The sequence below is a fragment of the Platichthys flesus genome, chromosome 23 (assembly GCF_949316205.1).
Source record: "Platichthys flesus chromosome 23, fPlaFle2.1, whole genome shotgun sequence".
NCBI classification, from domain to species: domain Eukaryota; kingdom Metazoa; phylum Chordata; class Actinopteri; order Pleuronectiformes; family Pleuronectidae; genus Platichthys; species Platichthys flesus.
The window spans coordinates 3,466,483-3,482,152 of record NC_084967.1 but is presented as its reverse complement, the minus strand read 5'-3'; the positions used below and the strand labels follow the sequence as shown (position 1 = coordinate 3,482,152).

Genomic DNA, 15,670 nt, shown 5'->3' with positions numbered 1-15,670 from the left:
AAACGTATGACTGATCTGATGCTGTATTGTCGAGTTATTTTCCTGTACCTTGTGGAAGCGGATCACTGGTTCAGGGTGAATGCGAATGATGTGTAGACACCAGCGGTAGCCCTGGAAGAGCCGAGCGAACACCCACAGGAAAACTGCACGGATCTCCTTATCCTAAAACACACAAACACAATGTATGAGTCAATGCCAACACACAAAGACACACACACACAACAAAACTGAAGGAATACTGGAATGAATAGGATATCTTCAACCAATCTGAACCTGCTGTTTTCTGTTTCATTTCTTCTTTCACCCGCATTTATTTCCGATTACAATCTTGCTGTATGAATACTTTAGTCTCTGTGTGTAACTTCATCCTACCAAATTGTTTTCTGTGTTGACTGTAATGTCAACATTTAGAAAAGGTGCTGCACATACAGGATTTATCACTAAGAATTAAAGAAAATACTTTTTGCTTTTTGAGAAAACAAGGGCTGCATTTTCACAGTAGGAACTTTTCCCAGGAACTAGGAACCTTTACTGGAACTTTGTGTTGCCACCATGACGTGCGTCTGAATAATTTTCTGGAGAAATCTTTTTACCACCAAACGTCCTTGCTCATGGGGTTAACCAAGGTACAGGAACCATTTAAGGTGGGGTTAGGGTTTTACTGACTCTTTGTTACGAGAAGACGGCAGATTATCAGTTGACTAACTTTTGTGTCTTACCTGGATCTTAAGTGCAGAGGGTTGCGAAGAGGCCGGGGGAAAGGCATGATCAGCAATTTCCAGCTCTGGATCCAAAATCTGCACAAACAAGAACAAGAACATGAAACCACCATCAGTGACCACCTTGGCCTCTGCATCTCCCAACCCTACTGTTGCTTGTCTCTGCTCTCATCAGTCAACATTCTTTCACTGAGTCATTAGCAGTGAACATCACTATAATCCTGGAAAACAGTGTTCCAGCAGAAACTTTGTTTTACTGTTTAGGGGTGGAAGAGTAAGTTGGTAATTGCACGTATGTTTTTGATTTGTTGACACAGTCGCTACAAACTGGACATTGTTGTATTTTTCCTACACCTTCCAGTTTAAGTCAGTAAAACCGTCTCTGCAGATCTGAACAAAATAATTCCCTTTATTGAAGGTATAACTCTTCCCCAGCAGCTTTAACCACAGCAGCTAATGATCTCTATCCTGTTCTTCGAAATACTGGTACTTAAATATAAAAATGTATATCAGCAACAACCGCTCATTTCTCAAAGACATCATCTCTTTTGATGTCTACTTTGAGTAGAGGAGTCGAGTCAATTAAAATAGTTCCTCTAAGTAACCGATTTTGCTTTTTCCAGCTCTGAGGAAAACAAAATAAAGACTCAGGGTTTTATGAGACAGAAACATTTGCAGCAGCAACATATTCCAGCCCGAACAAATACAAAACAAATTGTATCCCTTGGAAACAGCCTTTGGTCTAAGGGCTGATACATGAATATCCCAGCGATCTGTAAGCAGAGCGGAGCAGCTAAGCTAAGCCCTGGTTCATGGTTGCTGCCCAACAATCTACATCATCATCATCGTTTTGGGACCTTCAACCAAACCCCACCGATCACTTATCATGGTCCGCAGTTTATCTATTCTTGTATCTTGTTTCAGTGATGGAGGTCAGATCGAGTGCCTGCTACTTTTTATTGAGTAATATCAGACAACAGGCCACACACACATACAAACGGAGACACAACCGACACAAAAAAAACAAACTTAAGCCCAGAGTCCTGCAGCGGGTCTGGTAACCGAGTTGTGAAACAGCTAAAAAACCTATTCATAACCCAAACCCACAGGCATTAATTAAATAAACATTGGCGGGCAGCGGGTGAGAACTAGATTTAGGGATCAGAAATGAGTCTGAGTACGATGTAAAACATCTAAATACGCTAATATGAAGCCTAGAGAGCTGCAAGGATATATGTTATCGTGAAAGCCTATGACACCAACTTTACTTCTGCTCAAATAACTGTCACTACCTACATCAAACTGACTGGAACAACAAACTGGATCACATAGGACAATAACAGCCGGTGGTGAATACGTTGTCAGTGGATTTGTCGTCAGGGAGGAAACACAGAAGCACCGGTGCTGCGACAATTCACAGACGCTTTTCCAGGAACAAAACCAAGCCATAACCTGGTGGATGTGTTTTTAATCACAGGTAACCGGTCAGGTCGCAGGTTATAATGGTCCACATTTGACTTGGAGATAATTGCGGTCAACAGGTCCGAGCTTTGCATGTGCGGGTTTGTAGAAATAGACCTGAGTCCAAGCATTGTAGAAAAAGACTCCAGGATTCTTCACATTTATGGTGGAATTTTAAGCACTAACCAGCTGCTTCTTTAGAGTCTGTTTGTATCATAAGTCCTTCACCGAGGTAAACAAGCTCGGTTAGAGATACTATCCTCCAGTTTATAAATCTGTGTTAGAGGTGAGATCTTCTGGCTGAGGACACAGACCCATAACCCAGTGAACCTTTCTTTGACTCATTCGCGGATTTTATTACTTCCCCACAGAGCAATGACAACAACTCTCAGGAGTCTCTAGGTTAGAGGCCATAAAGCACACAGAGCAACCAGTGAGAGAAATGTCCCCAAAAACAATAACAAACAATTTCAAAATAAAGTGTTTTTCATATCTTTATGAGACATGACTTGTTTAAGCCTTGTAATCGGAAACTTAGAGCAGATGCCCCAGTAAGTAAGTCACAGTTTCGGTGTTGTGCATGATTATTAGGTTTTGATGTGAAATGATTAATGGTAAATGGTCTGTACCACTCAACACGTTTCCCCCCATTCTCATCTCTGTGCCGAATTTTCGCTGTCACACATCAATCATATACTAGCTGCACAACCATCACAGGAAATTTGGGGTTCAGTATCTAGCCAAAGGACACAAGGACTGGAAGAGAATAGGATCGAATCGCCAACCTTCTGGTTAGAAGATGACCGGTTCTCCCTCCTGAGTGGACAGCAATTCTAACACTGTGTTTAGATCATAATTTGGGGTCTTCCTTCAGGGTTAGAAGCAGAACGAGGAATGCTTACATTCAGCTATGATATTATTGAAACATAAAAACACAGAACAACAGCCACAAGAAGAGTTTACAGTCTTTTTACTGCCTTCAGTCTATGACACAGTTATAAAATATTATACAACAAAGTAGTCTATGTCTATATCCTTGTTCCGAGTCACCTTGTTAAACATGTGGAATTGGTTTAAAGGACCACAGGATTGATAAAAACTCAAGATACTAAAGCAATAATAAGTAAATAAAATGCAGAGATAAAAGAAGCATATTACAGGGTTGTGCATGTGCTCTGAAACTCCCTGCCTGATGAGATTAGGCTCGCCAACTCGCTACCGATCATTAAATCACTGCCCAAAACTTATTTTCGACTTGCAATTATTTCCATTACAACACTCAGTCTTATAGAGTTCAAGTGTGATGTTCCTGATCTCGTCAGCCATGTTCTCTCCTTTTCTATATATCGTTCTCTACATCTGTGAACAGCAGTTTCTAAACAAGTCTTCAGGGGTCATTGCAGACGTCCTGAGTAATGTGTAATTAAAACATGCATAAATGTAAATCAGCACTGTAGTTTTGTATTATATATGAAACTTTTAAATAGAGTGCAAACCATAGACTGTATATATAAAGGTGCACACTCTACTCATACTAATATATTGTATAACCAACTATTTGTGTTGATTTGCAGCTGTAAACATATAGACTGCCGTAGTAATCAAATCAGCACAATACATTTATGATGAGGATCAAATCTTGTAAACATTGTGAGAGTTCGTGGGAAGAGCATTTCCATTATCAAAATTTAGGCAGCTTCCAAATACATTTGGCATAACTGAGCTGAGACAGAAGGGAATGCCAACTCATCAGCTCCCAAACAAACACGTCCTAACCTCGAACTCAGTGACTTCCCCCGCAGAGGATAAACTGTCCTGTGATTGGTGGCAAAGCTGGTCAATCTGTCACCAGACACTCACTCACTAAGTAATCAAATTGATTATTATGATTTACATGTGACAGCCATCACAAGAGCAGCAATCAGAGCTGACTGTCAAGGAAGGAATGACTTAAAAGGATTATCCCACAATTGGCTGTAAAAGTATGACCTATTCCTAAAATAAATAAAAATACAAGGAACACAAACAAAAGTGTACTTAAAAACATTATTTGTGTACATGTATTAAGTAACATTATACAACTACTTGAAGAATAAACAGATTTCATTTTCTGCTCACAAAATACATGTCCACTTCTAAGTTTTAGTCTTTGACAAATTATTTCTGTGGATCAGTTAAGTTTATGTGACACTGGTCGATCACACGGCTGATGTTTATAAGCAAAAGCCTAATTTATAAAAATGTTTATGCCACTATGACATCAAAATAGCGCCATTATGTTCAGTGTTTTTAATGCAATTAATGGATAAAACAATAAAACGTTCAGGAAAGTGGGTTATTTTTTATGGATGCTGTATACTGAGTGTTATAACAACTAGTTTGTCTGCAGACTATTAACACTGCAGCACGTGAGCTGGCAGAGCACCAAGATGGTAAAGTGATTATCATGGGTGTTTCTGAAAACATTCAATTTACTATGACCAGTCTTTATGTGATCAATCAATTATTCATCGGTTTCCCAGCAGGGAAGAGATTTGTACATAATGCTTAAATAAATAAAATGATAAGGAAGTAGAAAAAAGTGTTTAAACACTTGAACTGATAAGCATTTCTCAGAATGGGCTGCGATTGGAATAGAGGAAGGGACTGAAGCTGCAGTGAAGTTCTTGATAGGAACACATCAGTACAGAGCAGGAAGCGCACGTGATGGGTAATTCTTCTCCATTAAGTGTGGTTGATATGGTTACAACTATAGCGGAGTTGGCAACAATGAAAATAGTTTAGGCACCAAGCATCAACAAAAAAAACAAAAAACGCTAAAATAAATATGCAGGAGACTTAACTCAAACTAAAACATTCTGTTGCAACAAGAAACATTTGTTCTTTGACCAATTAACCAGATTTTTAAATGTTTGTTAATGAAAAATGGATGAAAATACATTTGAAACAAAGGCAATAGCATGTGTATCTTGAATATTTTTAATTTAGGCCCAAAACTGAATGGTGTAGCGACACGCAGGCGATAAATCACACATGTGGTATTATACAATGGATAACACGATCTAATGTGATCTAATCTGAAGTTAGACCCCAATTGAATTTGAAGTGACAGAATATTTGTGATTCTGTTAAAACACTGAACCGATTTTATTAGTAAAAGTTTCCCCACTTCATACTTTAGAAACAAAGAAATCCCCAAACATTCTAACTATAGCAAATCCAAAATTAAACTGTAATGATCCTCCTGGCATGTCAGCTCATTAAGCAGCACTGGGGAATTAATTTATTAAAACATTTTATGCCTAGTGGAGGTGTTTGTGTGTCTGTGTGTGTTCATTGTTTTGGTTGCAGCTCTCACCATTGCCAGCACAGTCTGTGTCTGCTGAAGGAGTGGTTCAGGCAGCAGGGAGATGTGCACACACTCGGGAATGGTCACCGTACCACCGTCCAGGTCGGCAACAATCACATCCAACTGAGCAGAAAACGCACACATATAAAACACACTTTTTAACTCCGCTGATAAAAGCACATTACAGTGAGTGAAAGATTAATAGGCAGAGAGAAAAGGCATCTCTGTCAACAGCTGCTCATTACATGAACCAGATAGCAAACATCTAAACATAAATTTACTGCAGACACAGCAGGAAGGGCCGCCCAGACGATGACCTCTGACCCTTGACCCTGACGACTGCTGGTACATTGATAACTACGGTACAAAACATAGCATTTCATTGTTGTGTGAAATCAATGGCTCCTTCAGAACGGCAGAGTGTAGTCAGACATCTCAATAAGGAGCGTCCATTACACAACTCATCAGGCTTTAATAAGAGAGCAGCAAATTAAATCCTTTGATCAACAGATGTAGATCAGTGGTTTTCAACCTGGGGTGTACCAATATCCACTCCAGGGTTCACCCGGGGGTTGTCGAGGAAAATAAAAGAACTATTTATTAAAACTGGTCAAATGTTCTAACATAATATCCTTTGTACGAATTATATCATTTCAAAATGTGTATCCTTGAGAGTCAATGTATTCACATCAATTTCTATCAACCTGATTATTCTGGGGGGCCGTGACTTGAGAAAGGTTGAGAGCCACTGATCTAAACTCTAATTATTTTCATTTAAATTGGTGTAATTTTAACTTGGCAAGTTTTGTATAGAGAATTGTATTAGAAGGCAAACAGGTACCAAATAAGCAGACAGCATTTTAATGAAAGAGAGATGAACCATTACTTAATGGGTCACTAAGAGTTTACATGTAATGTAATATACTTTCAAGGTCAGACAGATGCTGGTATTTTGTCCTCTAAACTGGCTGTCAACATTTTCTGCTGTTTTTGGCTGCAACTTAATTACTTTCTTGTTAAAGTGGTTTAATCCTTGTGAATAAAGAGTTTGATGAGCATAAACAGCCAATAATTGAAGTTGTATGTGTGTGAAATACATATTTTTTAAACACAATACAGGCTCATCAAGAGACTCTCCCCGTTTGCTGCTATCCTGTTTTAATTCAAAGGTGGTTATAAGCTTTTGGTGACTTAAAAGTTCTTTCCTTTAGACCAATGAAGTGTGGGTGCAAGAGTCGAACCAGTTATTCTGGCCGAAGTCGGTTCTTTTGCCGTTTAAACACTGGTCCAATATTAGATGCTGGCATAGAACCAGGCCCCTGAACTGCCATTGGGGGATTGGGAAAGGGTGATGTTGATGAAGAACTCACAAGCTCTTGTGTTTCGGAGCGGAAGAACGAATTTACACCGATGATGAAGGGAGTGGGAGTGCTTAGGACCTCTATTAGTTTTCCAGGTAGGATTGGAACGTAGGTGAAGCTGAGAAAGACACAAACACACAAAGAGATTTTTTCACATCAATTGTTGTCAACAACAGCATACACAGTGTTATCTGACTTGATATGTTGTAAAAAACACCTCAAGAATGATGTGGAGACAGAGACTGTGGGTGGAAACACACCAGTATTTGAGGGGGAACATGATGGCCAACAGTCCGCGGCAGGCGTCCGTGAGTCTCTGGTAGCTGTTGGACAGGAACAGGATCTTGTGTTCCGTCAGGGCAGCGCATAGCAGATACAACACGTTGACTATACCTGAGGGAGAAGAGAGCAGAGACCGGTCATCACTGTCAGTCCACAAGGCAGACTAATTGGAACACATAATAATAAACTCCAGTTATGTCCCAAATATGGGACATAAAAAAAATATGTCTTTATGAAGCTTTTAATGTTACTTCAAGAGCATGTTTATGACTGAGATTTTTTTAAGTGCGTTTCTCATATTCTGTCTCCATGTCTCACTATGGTGTCAGTCATAAAGATACAGTTGAATTAAACATTTTCTAACATAAAAGCAAAGCATTATAATCATTAACTTTGCTGTCACCAGAAAGATGTCATCATTTACGTCATAATATACCAAATCTAACCTTGGACACCTGAGAACTCTATTTAGAAATTGGAGGTGTATTGATTAAATATGATATGAGTTCTTACCAAGCTGTCTGAAGAGCTGGGCCACGGTGCTGCCGCTGACAGGGAGCGCGTCATTGATGGGAGTCTGGACAACTTGCCGGTCGCCAGCACCTAACGTTATCGTCCGCTATAGATTGGAGAGAAAGAGAGGAACAATTCGGGAGGTTAGTAGTCATGGAATAAATGGCCTTTTCTGAGTAATCCAGGGTTAGGAAGATTGGTTTAATCACAGTTGTGCGTGACAGCAGCATAAGTTAGCGACAGAGAGATGGAGAATCCCAGAAGCTTAGCAGGTACGTGACAAATCAGACACAAGCCATTCCAGCTGATCAGGATGTGAGTGGAGCTTGGCGGGAAACCATGCCAACGACTGTGCTGCAACACATCAACACCACATCAATGAGTCATTGTGGGAGACGGGAATCCCAGCATTGCAGGTGTCATGCGCAGGTGATTTTCCACTGCGGTCGAATGTACGATTGATCATGTTGTATCTGTTCGGATGATTCGATTAGGACCATGAAACTCGAAAGAAGTCTCCCTACACAGAAGAAATCCTCTGATCTGACGTGCAATCTGTAAAAAGGCTCAAATAGTTGCGTCTTTAAAATAAAATTAAAAATAACCTTTGTGCTGCTTTATACAAATAAAACTCAAGACCTCTGAGTCAGACACTGTCCGATCACTATGTCCTCAATTACAGATAACTGTGGAGTTTGAAATGTTTTGAGCCCCAGACAGAAGAAAAAGTCGATAAATATTGAGACTGTAAGAAACAAATCTATATAGTATAATTACAATCATCCAAAATTGAGCTCTGCAGCATAAAATGAGCAGACTGAGGCGGCAGAACACGGCACACTTTGTAGACAAGGTTTCTATTCATCTAAGCCTTAGATGAATAGAAACCTTAGTCTTGCCTTAGACTCTAAGGCATGCAAGACGCATTTTCATTTAACACTCCAGATAATGTGATTCAAATATTATGTCCTGGTTAAATAGAGAAAACAAAGTTACAAGTCCTTGGAGCAACAGTTCTCGTGTGAGGTTCATTCTAATCCTGCCAGAGGGCTTTCAAGATTCACAAAAAATGATGATTGTGATTGGATATGCAGTTAGTGTCGGAAAAGGGCGTTAATCACAGTAATCAAGCCTTTGAGGCTGTATATGTGGACTGGGCTGGGCTGGGAGGGAAGAGTGCAGCATCATCATCTCATGCGCCCTACAGCAGCGATAGCGTTAGCAAACATAGCAAGCCATTAGCGTTTCAATACTGCGACCCAACAGCTGATCATCTGGTGTGTTCACGCTGTTCATGTTGTCTGCATCATTTTAATAAATAACCACTTGACTAATGTAGGATCTTTGACACTCAATGTCTTCTCTAGAAGATGTTGCATACTCAGGGATTCATTGAGGACAGTTATGAGGATAAAACATTAGAATCCTGCTGTTAATGGAGTAATAAAATACTTAATTAATTTTTCTAATGGCATTAGTCCAGAAAATACATTTTGATTGAGTAGTTTTGATTTCTTTTTGTAGTTCTTTGCGAATGGTTACATTAAGAAAACTAACAAGTGATCGGTATGAAAGTCAATCTGGAGGCTCATGCTTGTATCAGAAATGCAGTTGGCTGTTAAAAAAAAAGAAAGAAAGAATGATCAGTTGATGGTCCCATATTAAGGCATCAAAGCATTTTGATTGGTTCTCCTGCCAAAGGAGGTGTGCTTGGATTGGCTGAGGGGAATGGGTGGAGGAAAAGAAATTCAGAGCTGATTGGTGGCGAGAGGAGAATGAAGTAGGGCTGGCGTACCAATCTCTCCTCTCTCTCCTCCTGGCCCGGCTGCACAAGCAACCGACAGACACACACACACACACGCGCAGACACACACACACACACACACACACACCCCGCAGAATAAGACCCAGGTTAGAAACAACAGGAGCAGGGGCACAGGATGCCCACACTTGACAACAATATGACAATAATGTATCAGCATGGCAAAACAAGGAAGCAGCACAAACAATGATGTCATAAACAAGAACTGCAAGAAAACGGCTGTGTAAAAATAAAGGATGAGTGGAACGGTAGACATGAGAGAGACACACGTGCCTACAAAGTGAAGCCATCATTTGGGATTCAACAGTGCGATGACACCAACAACCATTGTGTCATTTTATTGCGAACTAAAATAAACAGAGCAACAATAGCAAAAAACTGCGGTACACTAATAGAATAGTAATAACACAATTGCACCAAACGGGAAAAGAGACATGCAGTGGGGACATTATTTTCCCAAGTGTAGTCCATTGCAGGACGTTTATCCTACAATGTTAACTTGTCTGTTGTTGTAACGAGAATCTATCATTGACTATATGAACTCCTACATCGATGATTCTAATATTTCAATGAACCAGTAATACTGGGAATTTTTAAAGCGGAGATCATTTTATTTCCCAAAAATTTAACCTCTTCCCACAGTCTGACTTATTTTTAACATCACATGATGGTTGTTGGAACATAACAGGTAATAAAACTAATTTGGTAGCAGCAGTGTTCATCATTGACACACCGCAATAATAAAAGGTGAAGGAAAAATAATGCGTTTCCTCATGCGATCAGCTGACAGAAAGTAGCAATGACTTCCAGCAATACAATAAATGGGTTTACCCCTAAACTAAACTCTGCCAGTCACAGCGCTTGGCAGCCTGACAGGCACTGACCATAAATTGGGATTGGAGTTTCATCTTTCACACTAATTCCTTATAAAGACAATAACCCCATCGCTAAAAGAAGGGACGGATGAAAACTAAATACAAGTCATCCCACACCATGAGGAAGTCAAACACGCGTTACAGAGGTCAAGGTCATGTGCACACTGGGGTGTGATGTTGTTCAAGATGACTCTACCAGGAAAGATGCTTAAAAAAGAACCAGTGCTGCTGGTCACACTGCAGCACTGCTTTTGCAATTCACTATTTCTCACATCAGGCCAACAGCCGCGAGGTCAGTGTGTAAACTACTCAGAACAATAACTGGTGCTGTAACATCAGGCCACAACGTGTGTCTTCACAAGCTGCACTGTTTAAACACCTCCCACACCTTTTAGTTATTTAACCAGCTTTGATACGACAGCCTGCACCAGGATTTGAATTAGCACTAAATTTCAGAAGTCAGCCGTCGTACATTTTTACAAAACTAGTGCTGACATATGCATTCAACCAGAGGGGGCATTTGTAATTAAGTCTAAGCAATGTGTGTGGCAAATGTAGCACTATCTTAGATTACCAGACTGGTAAATAATTATAATAATACACTTTATTTGTGTAGTACTTTGTTTGACTAAATGCTTCAGAAGAGGGTAAAACATAGAAAATGCATTTTGTGTTAAAATTGTAAATTTGTATAAATTTAGTCCTGCATTAAATGTTCTTGTTAGTGTTTATCCTAATTAGTTATCCTCATCCTGTTTTAGTTGACTAAAAGTCTGGATAATTATTTATTTATAAAATTATTTTAAACATTTTAGTCAATGTATTGCAGCAGAAAGTTATTCGATAAAATATAAAAAACCTTGGCGCTTGTGTGTTCTTAGTAGAAAGTCTGATCATTACTGATGCCAGCAGCTGGTTGGTGTGTGACAGTGTTGCCACAACAATATGTCTAATAGCCAAAATCATTTCGGTGTCATGTTGCTTGGGGTTGTTGTGAGTTCCTGTTCAGAGGCTGAACAGACACATTCTGTGTTAATGACAGACGTTTAGTAAGGCTGACAGAAAAGTCCTGTGTGATTTAACAGTTACTGGAATGTATGTAAGTGTGTGTTGCTCTTTCTAAAGTGGCCTGTGCCGCTCTTGAGTCGGAAGAACAGAACTGTTTGTCCTTCTGCTTGACAGGAACAGGACGCTTAAAGGGATGGTTCACTGAAAAATGAAAATTCAATCATCTGCTCACAACTATCACGGGACATTTAGGCTTTAAAACATGGTGTAAATGACAACATTTTGAGTAAAATATGAATGTTTGGGCTTGCGGACACTTGGATGACACCACTTTAGGAGTAGGGAGGCTTGATATGTTTTGGCTGTTCTATAAAGTCTGACGTGTAGGTCACCGTTTACTTCAATTGTATTGGATCCTGTTGCAACGCTGCTTACCCCTGAGACTCCAGAAGTGTTTTGTGGACTAACACTTCACCCACCCCTCCATTGGCATAGTGCTGAGCAGATGATAAGGTGAACCATCCCTTTAAGGAGCTCTGTACATTTACTGTACATACTGTAGCGGGCTGTCTGACGTTTTACATTGCATTACAGGTAACATACAGCTTTGTTAATGAAACCACTGATTAACATCTACAGCAGAATCTATCAGTAGGATGATGAATGATTCAGGAACCAGCTTTACCATTGGCCTGTTTGTGTTTTCAGATTTGCCTTCGTGTGTAAGGAGAGCTGTGCTGTAGCCTCCGCTGTTTGAGACTGTTTGTGTGTTAATACTGATTAGATCTCATTCCCTCATTCAGCTGATGTGCTTTCCAGTAGGGAGCCATCTGCTGTCACATATGGCCACAAATAAATTAAGACCTGCACAGCTTCAGTAGGGTGTGTGTGCATGTGTGTGTGGGTGTGCATGTGTTTCCCTTATGTATCTGTCAGGTAGTGTGTGTTGCAGACTGTGGAAAACAACTTAAAAATAAACGGTGTTCTGAAATACATATTAATAGATGCATCAACTTAGGTTCATGACAAATGCGACAGAAGAAAAAAACAGAAATAAAATGTTTCAAATGATTAACAGCGTGATCCTGTGGAAGCCGTGTGATCACGAAACACAAAAAGACAGATCAAAAATAGCTCAAGCGCCGTCAATCACAGATGATTTGAAATGACAGCAAGAGGGAACACATTCCTCAAGGAAAGGAAGACCACTCTTTTACTGCTTGATCAACAGAATCTGTAACAACAAGCTGATTGTTGATTGGTGAAGCTTGCAGGACGGGAAAGTTACCTGGAGACAGGCCAGCAGCCAGTCACAGGCCAGGGCCTGAGGAACCTTTTCTAAACTACATACTGGGGACTCATCTGTCTGTAACACAGAGGAGCCAGCGTACAGTAGGGTGCACAGAGGTGACAAACATGTGTTACAACAACTGTTAACCACAGTGGAAGGGTTCAACTGATGTACCTTCAGAAAAAAATTATAATACTTCCTTCTGTTTGTGCACCATCAGCGCAAGACAGTGTAATAGGGATTTTAAATAACTTAAAAAGAAAAGAAAAAGAAGTTGAGAATTTGTGGAGGAGAAATAACTAAACTGAAATGTATTCTTACAAAATATATTTTATAAAGAGAGTAAATGGTAGTGAGGAGAAAAGAAATGACAAAAAACGCTGAAAAAAATGATTAAATGTCGTGACCAATCTGATATTTGAATTAGCTCAAATGCGTTCTCAAGTAACGCACAACGTTGGACCTGGTGCGGCATGTTCACATGTCAGTGCATATGTGCTACAAAATGCCCAAAACAAGAAACTTCCTCAGTCAGTGGAGAGTTTAAGTGTGGTGAGCTAGAGGCTAAGAGGTGAGATCTTCCTCCATGGCTAACACTGAATAAGACGTGAAGCTGTAGTCTACCTATGTTAAGTGGTGTTGATCATTCATAAAGGACAACATGTACTGATCAGAACTTTGGGCTTAATGTCTCCCAGTAAACGTATAGCAATCAGAGTGATCTATATTAATGATGTTTACACTTGTGTGTTTACAGGGATGGCTACCTGAGCAATACATGACGCTGCCCCTCAGGGACACAGAACTGATGTCAAACCAGCTGTATGATGAAGATAAGCATCTTTAAGAATTTTGCATGCAAGTTCCTTTTTTTTTTTATATGCATACACATGATGTAGTTCAGAGTCTTAAAATCTACAACCACAGCTAAACATTTTCCTTAGTACCAAGCAAACAATAGTGCAAGTTTAGGAATGCTAGTGCTGGCTGTCCATGCTGAACCGGAAGCTGTGCTAGCCGACGGCGCCAAGCTTTACTTCCCTACAGTGGCATGTCGGTGACTAAGCTGCCCTGCTGCAAGGCATTGTGGGACATAAGGAGTGTGTACCACCCAGCAAAACTGAGCATTATAGAAAATGAGACTGAGAAACGGTGACACAGTGTATCTTCCGCTTTAAGAAGATGTTAACTTTGGTCTATATGACAGGTAGTTTGTTTTCACCAGGCATTTGTTAGATAAAGAGATGAATGATCAGTATCTTGTACCTGGGAGCCTCCAGCAATGGGGATGACACAGGTGAGGAGATTCCCGACCACCGTTTCCAAAGGGGCAGACAGGCCATCTACGTAGATTGTGTAGACCAGACCCAGACAGTTCTGTTTGTTAGAGAGAAAGAAATAAAGCAGATTAGTCTCACATTTTTATTAACCTCAATAAAAATGTTATTTTATTATTGTATTTCGATTGCCTTTTGTGTTCATTCGGAATGGGTGAATAATTAATCACACAATAGTGTAGTGGAGTAAAATGGTTGTGTGCACCTTACCCTGAACACCTCGGTGTAGTCTAGTCGGGACACCAGCACCAGGCTCTTCGGGGCAAAGACCTTTGCTGCCTGGACGACGGCCAAATCTTCATCTACCTCATCCAGCTCGTTGGCCTCAGCCTTCTGCAGCTTAACACACAACAGATATGGCTGCAATCAAAGCGGGCTGAGATAAACACATCAAATTGTAAACCTGAAGGGATTTCCAATGGAAAAAATATTACAGAATAATATGGAGACCATAACAGAGACTCAAGTATAAATTTATATGCTGCCTTGTCACATGTGAACAAAGAAAACAGAGAAAGATCCTCATGCAAGAACATGTTTGTCATCTTAAACTAAATTTCTCATATTTTTTTTTCATACGGAGAGCTTGTACAATCATGCCCTGCAGATTCAACTTCTATTTTAAAATGTAAATTACCAACGTTAACAATATGAACATGAGCGTATACGAGTTAACATGCACATGGCTAACAAATTAGCATAATGAACGCCCCAATAGTACCATATAAGCCCACACTTCCTGCCCCATATGTCAATCTGTTCATATAAACGGTTTATGCATGAGGTCAAATATATACAAGAAGAAAGCATTAAATAATGGATATACTCAGCACAGAATATCATTCCAATACAATCTGCTCATTCAGCAGATACCACACCTCCTAGAGTGCACTAGCTTTGACATTTCTTTACAATTGGGTGTTCATGGTAAAAATTATTCATGGACCCTAGGGTGTCAAGACTATTATTCCAAAAATAAATCAGTAACTCCTGGGACCATCACAGGAAACCAGTGGGGGATCATGTCAATCAGTCATTGCTGCTGCACTACCAACTAGACTGTTAGCTACATATTGTCCCGAGGACTGACGTAGCCACACCTGCGGGTTGTCCAGGCACTCCCAGAAGGTGAAGCAGGCACAGTAGTGACGCTCCGAGTTGATGTCCGTCAAAACCGCTACAAAGAAGGAAGCCGGCTGCCGCTCAGGAACCAACTGCCAACCGCTGGGCTGACAGAACTACAGAGGGGGTGGTGGGGGGTTGAGAGGAGACAGAGGGAAAATACAGACATGGGGTTGGAATAAGATTGGAAGGAAGGGGGAAAAAACGAGACAGATGGAATGATTAGTCTACATACCAATGTGGCAATCTTTGTGTCATATCAAACTGTGGGTCACATTCTTACAGCACCTCAGGGTGACTCATCCAGGGCCAAGCTATCATTAACCCAACATAACAGGTCCTGAATATTTTCCGTCTGCTTACCACCAGGCTGCTGTCTACAATGGAGTCAGTAGAAGAGTAAATATAGTTTGTCTTCCTTTGTAAAAACATTAAATCCGTTACAGTATAACATTTTAAAATATTTACACGTAATCAAGAAATGTTTATGGTGCAATCAATACTGTCAGTGTTGACTAAATTGAGCCAAC

The 15,670-nt window shown here is 40.2% G+C and overlaps 1 protein-coding gene across 6 annotated transcripts in view; it reads right to left on the bottom strand.

Moving 5' to 3' along the window:
• sbf1 (SET binding factor 1) overlaps positions 1 to 15,670 on the bottom strand; it is a 54,625-nt gene that overhangs the window by 17,771 nt on the left and 21,184 nt on the right. For 2 of the 6 annotated variants that reach the window (XM_062382756.1, XM_062382758.1), the window contains exons 3-13: positions 15,119 to 15,256; positions 14,229 to 14,357; positions 13,948 to 14,058; positions 12,679 to 12,756; positions 9,481 to 9,510; positions 7,686 to 7,791; positions 7,151 to 7,283; positions 6,900 to 7,008; positions 5,539 to 5,652; positions 720 to 797; positions 49 to 162 (exon numbers count right to left, since the gene is read on the bottom strand). In XM_062382756.1, the coding sequence (XP_062238740.1) occupies positions 49 to 162; positions 720 to 797; positions 5,539 to 5,652; positions 6,900 to 7,008; positions 7,151 to 7,283; positions 7,686 to 7,791; positions 9,481 to 9,510; positions 12,679 to 12,756; positions 13,948 to 14,058; positions 14,229 to 14,357; positions 15,119 to 15,256 (1,140 nt within the window). The remainder of the gene's footprint in view (positions 1 to 48; positions 163 to 719; positions 798 to 5,538; positions 5,653 to 6,899; positions 7,009 to 7,150; positions 7,284 to 7,685; positions 7,792 to 9,480; positions 9,511 to 12,678; positions 12,757 to 13,947; positions 14,059 to 14,228; positions 14,358 to 15,118; positions 15,257 to 15,670) is intronic. The other 4 variants (XM_062382757.1, XM_062382759.1, XM_062382760.1 and 1 more) reach the window with 4 other exon arrangements.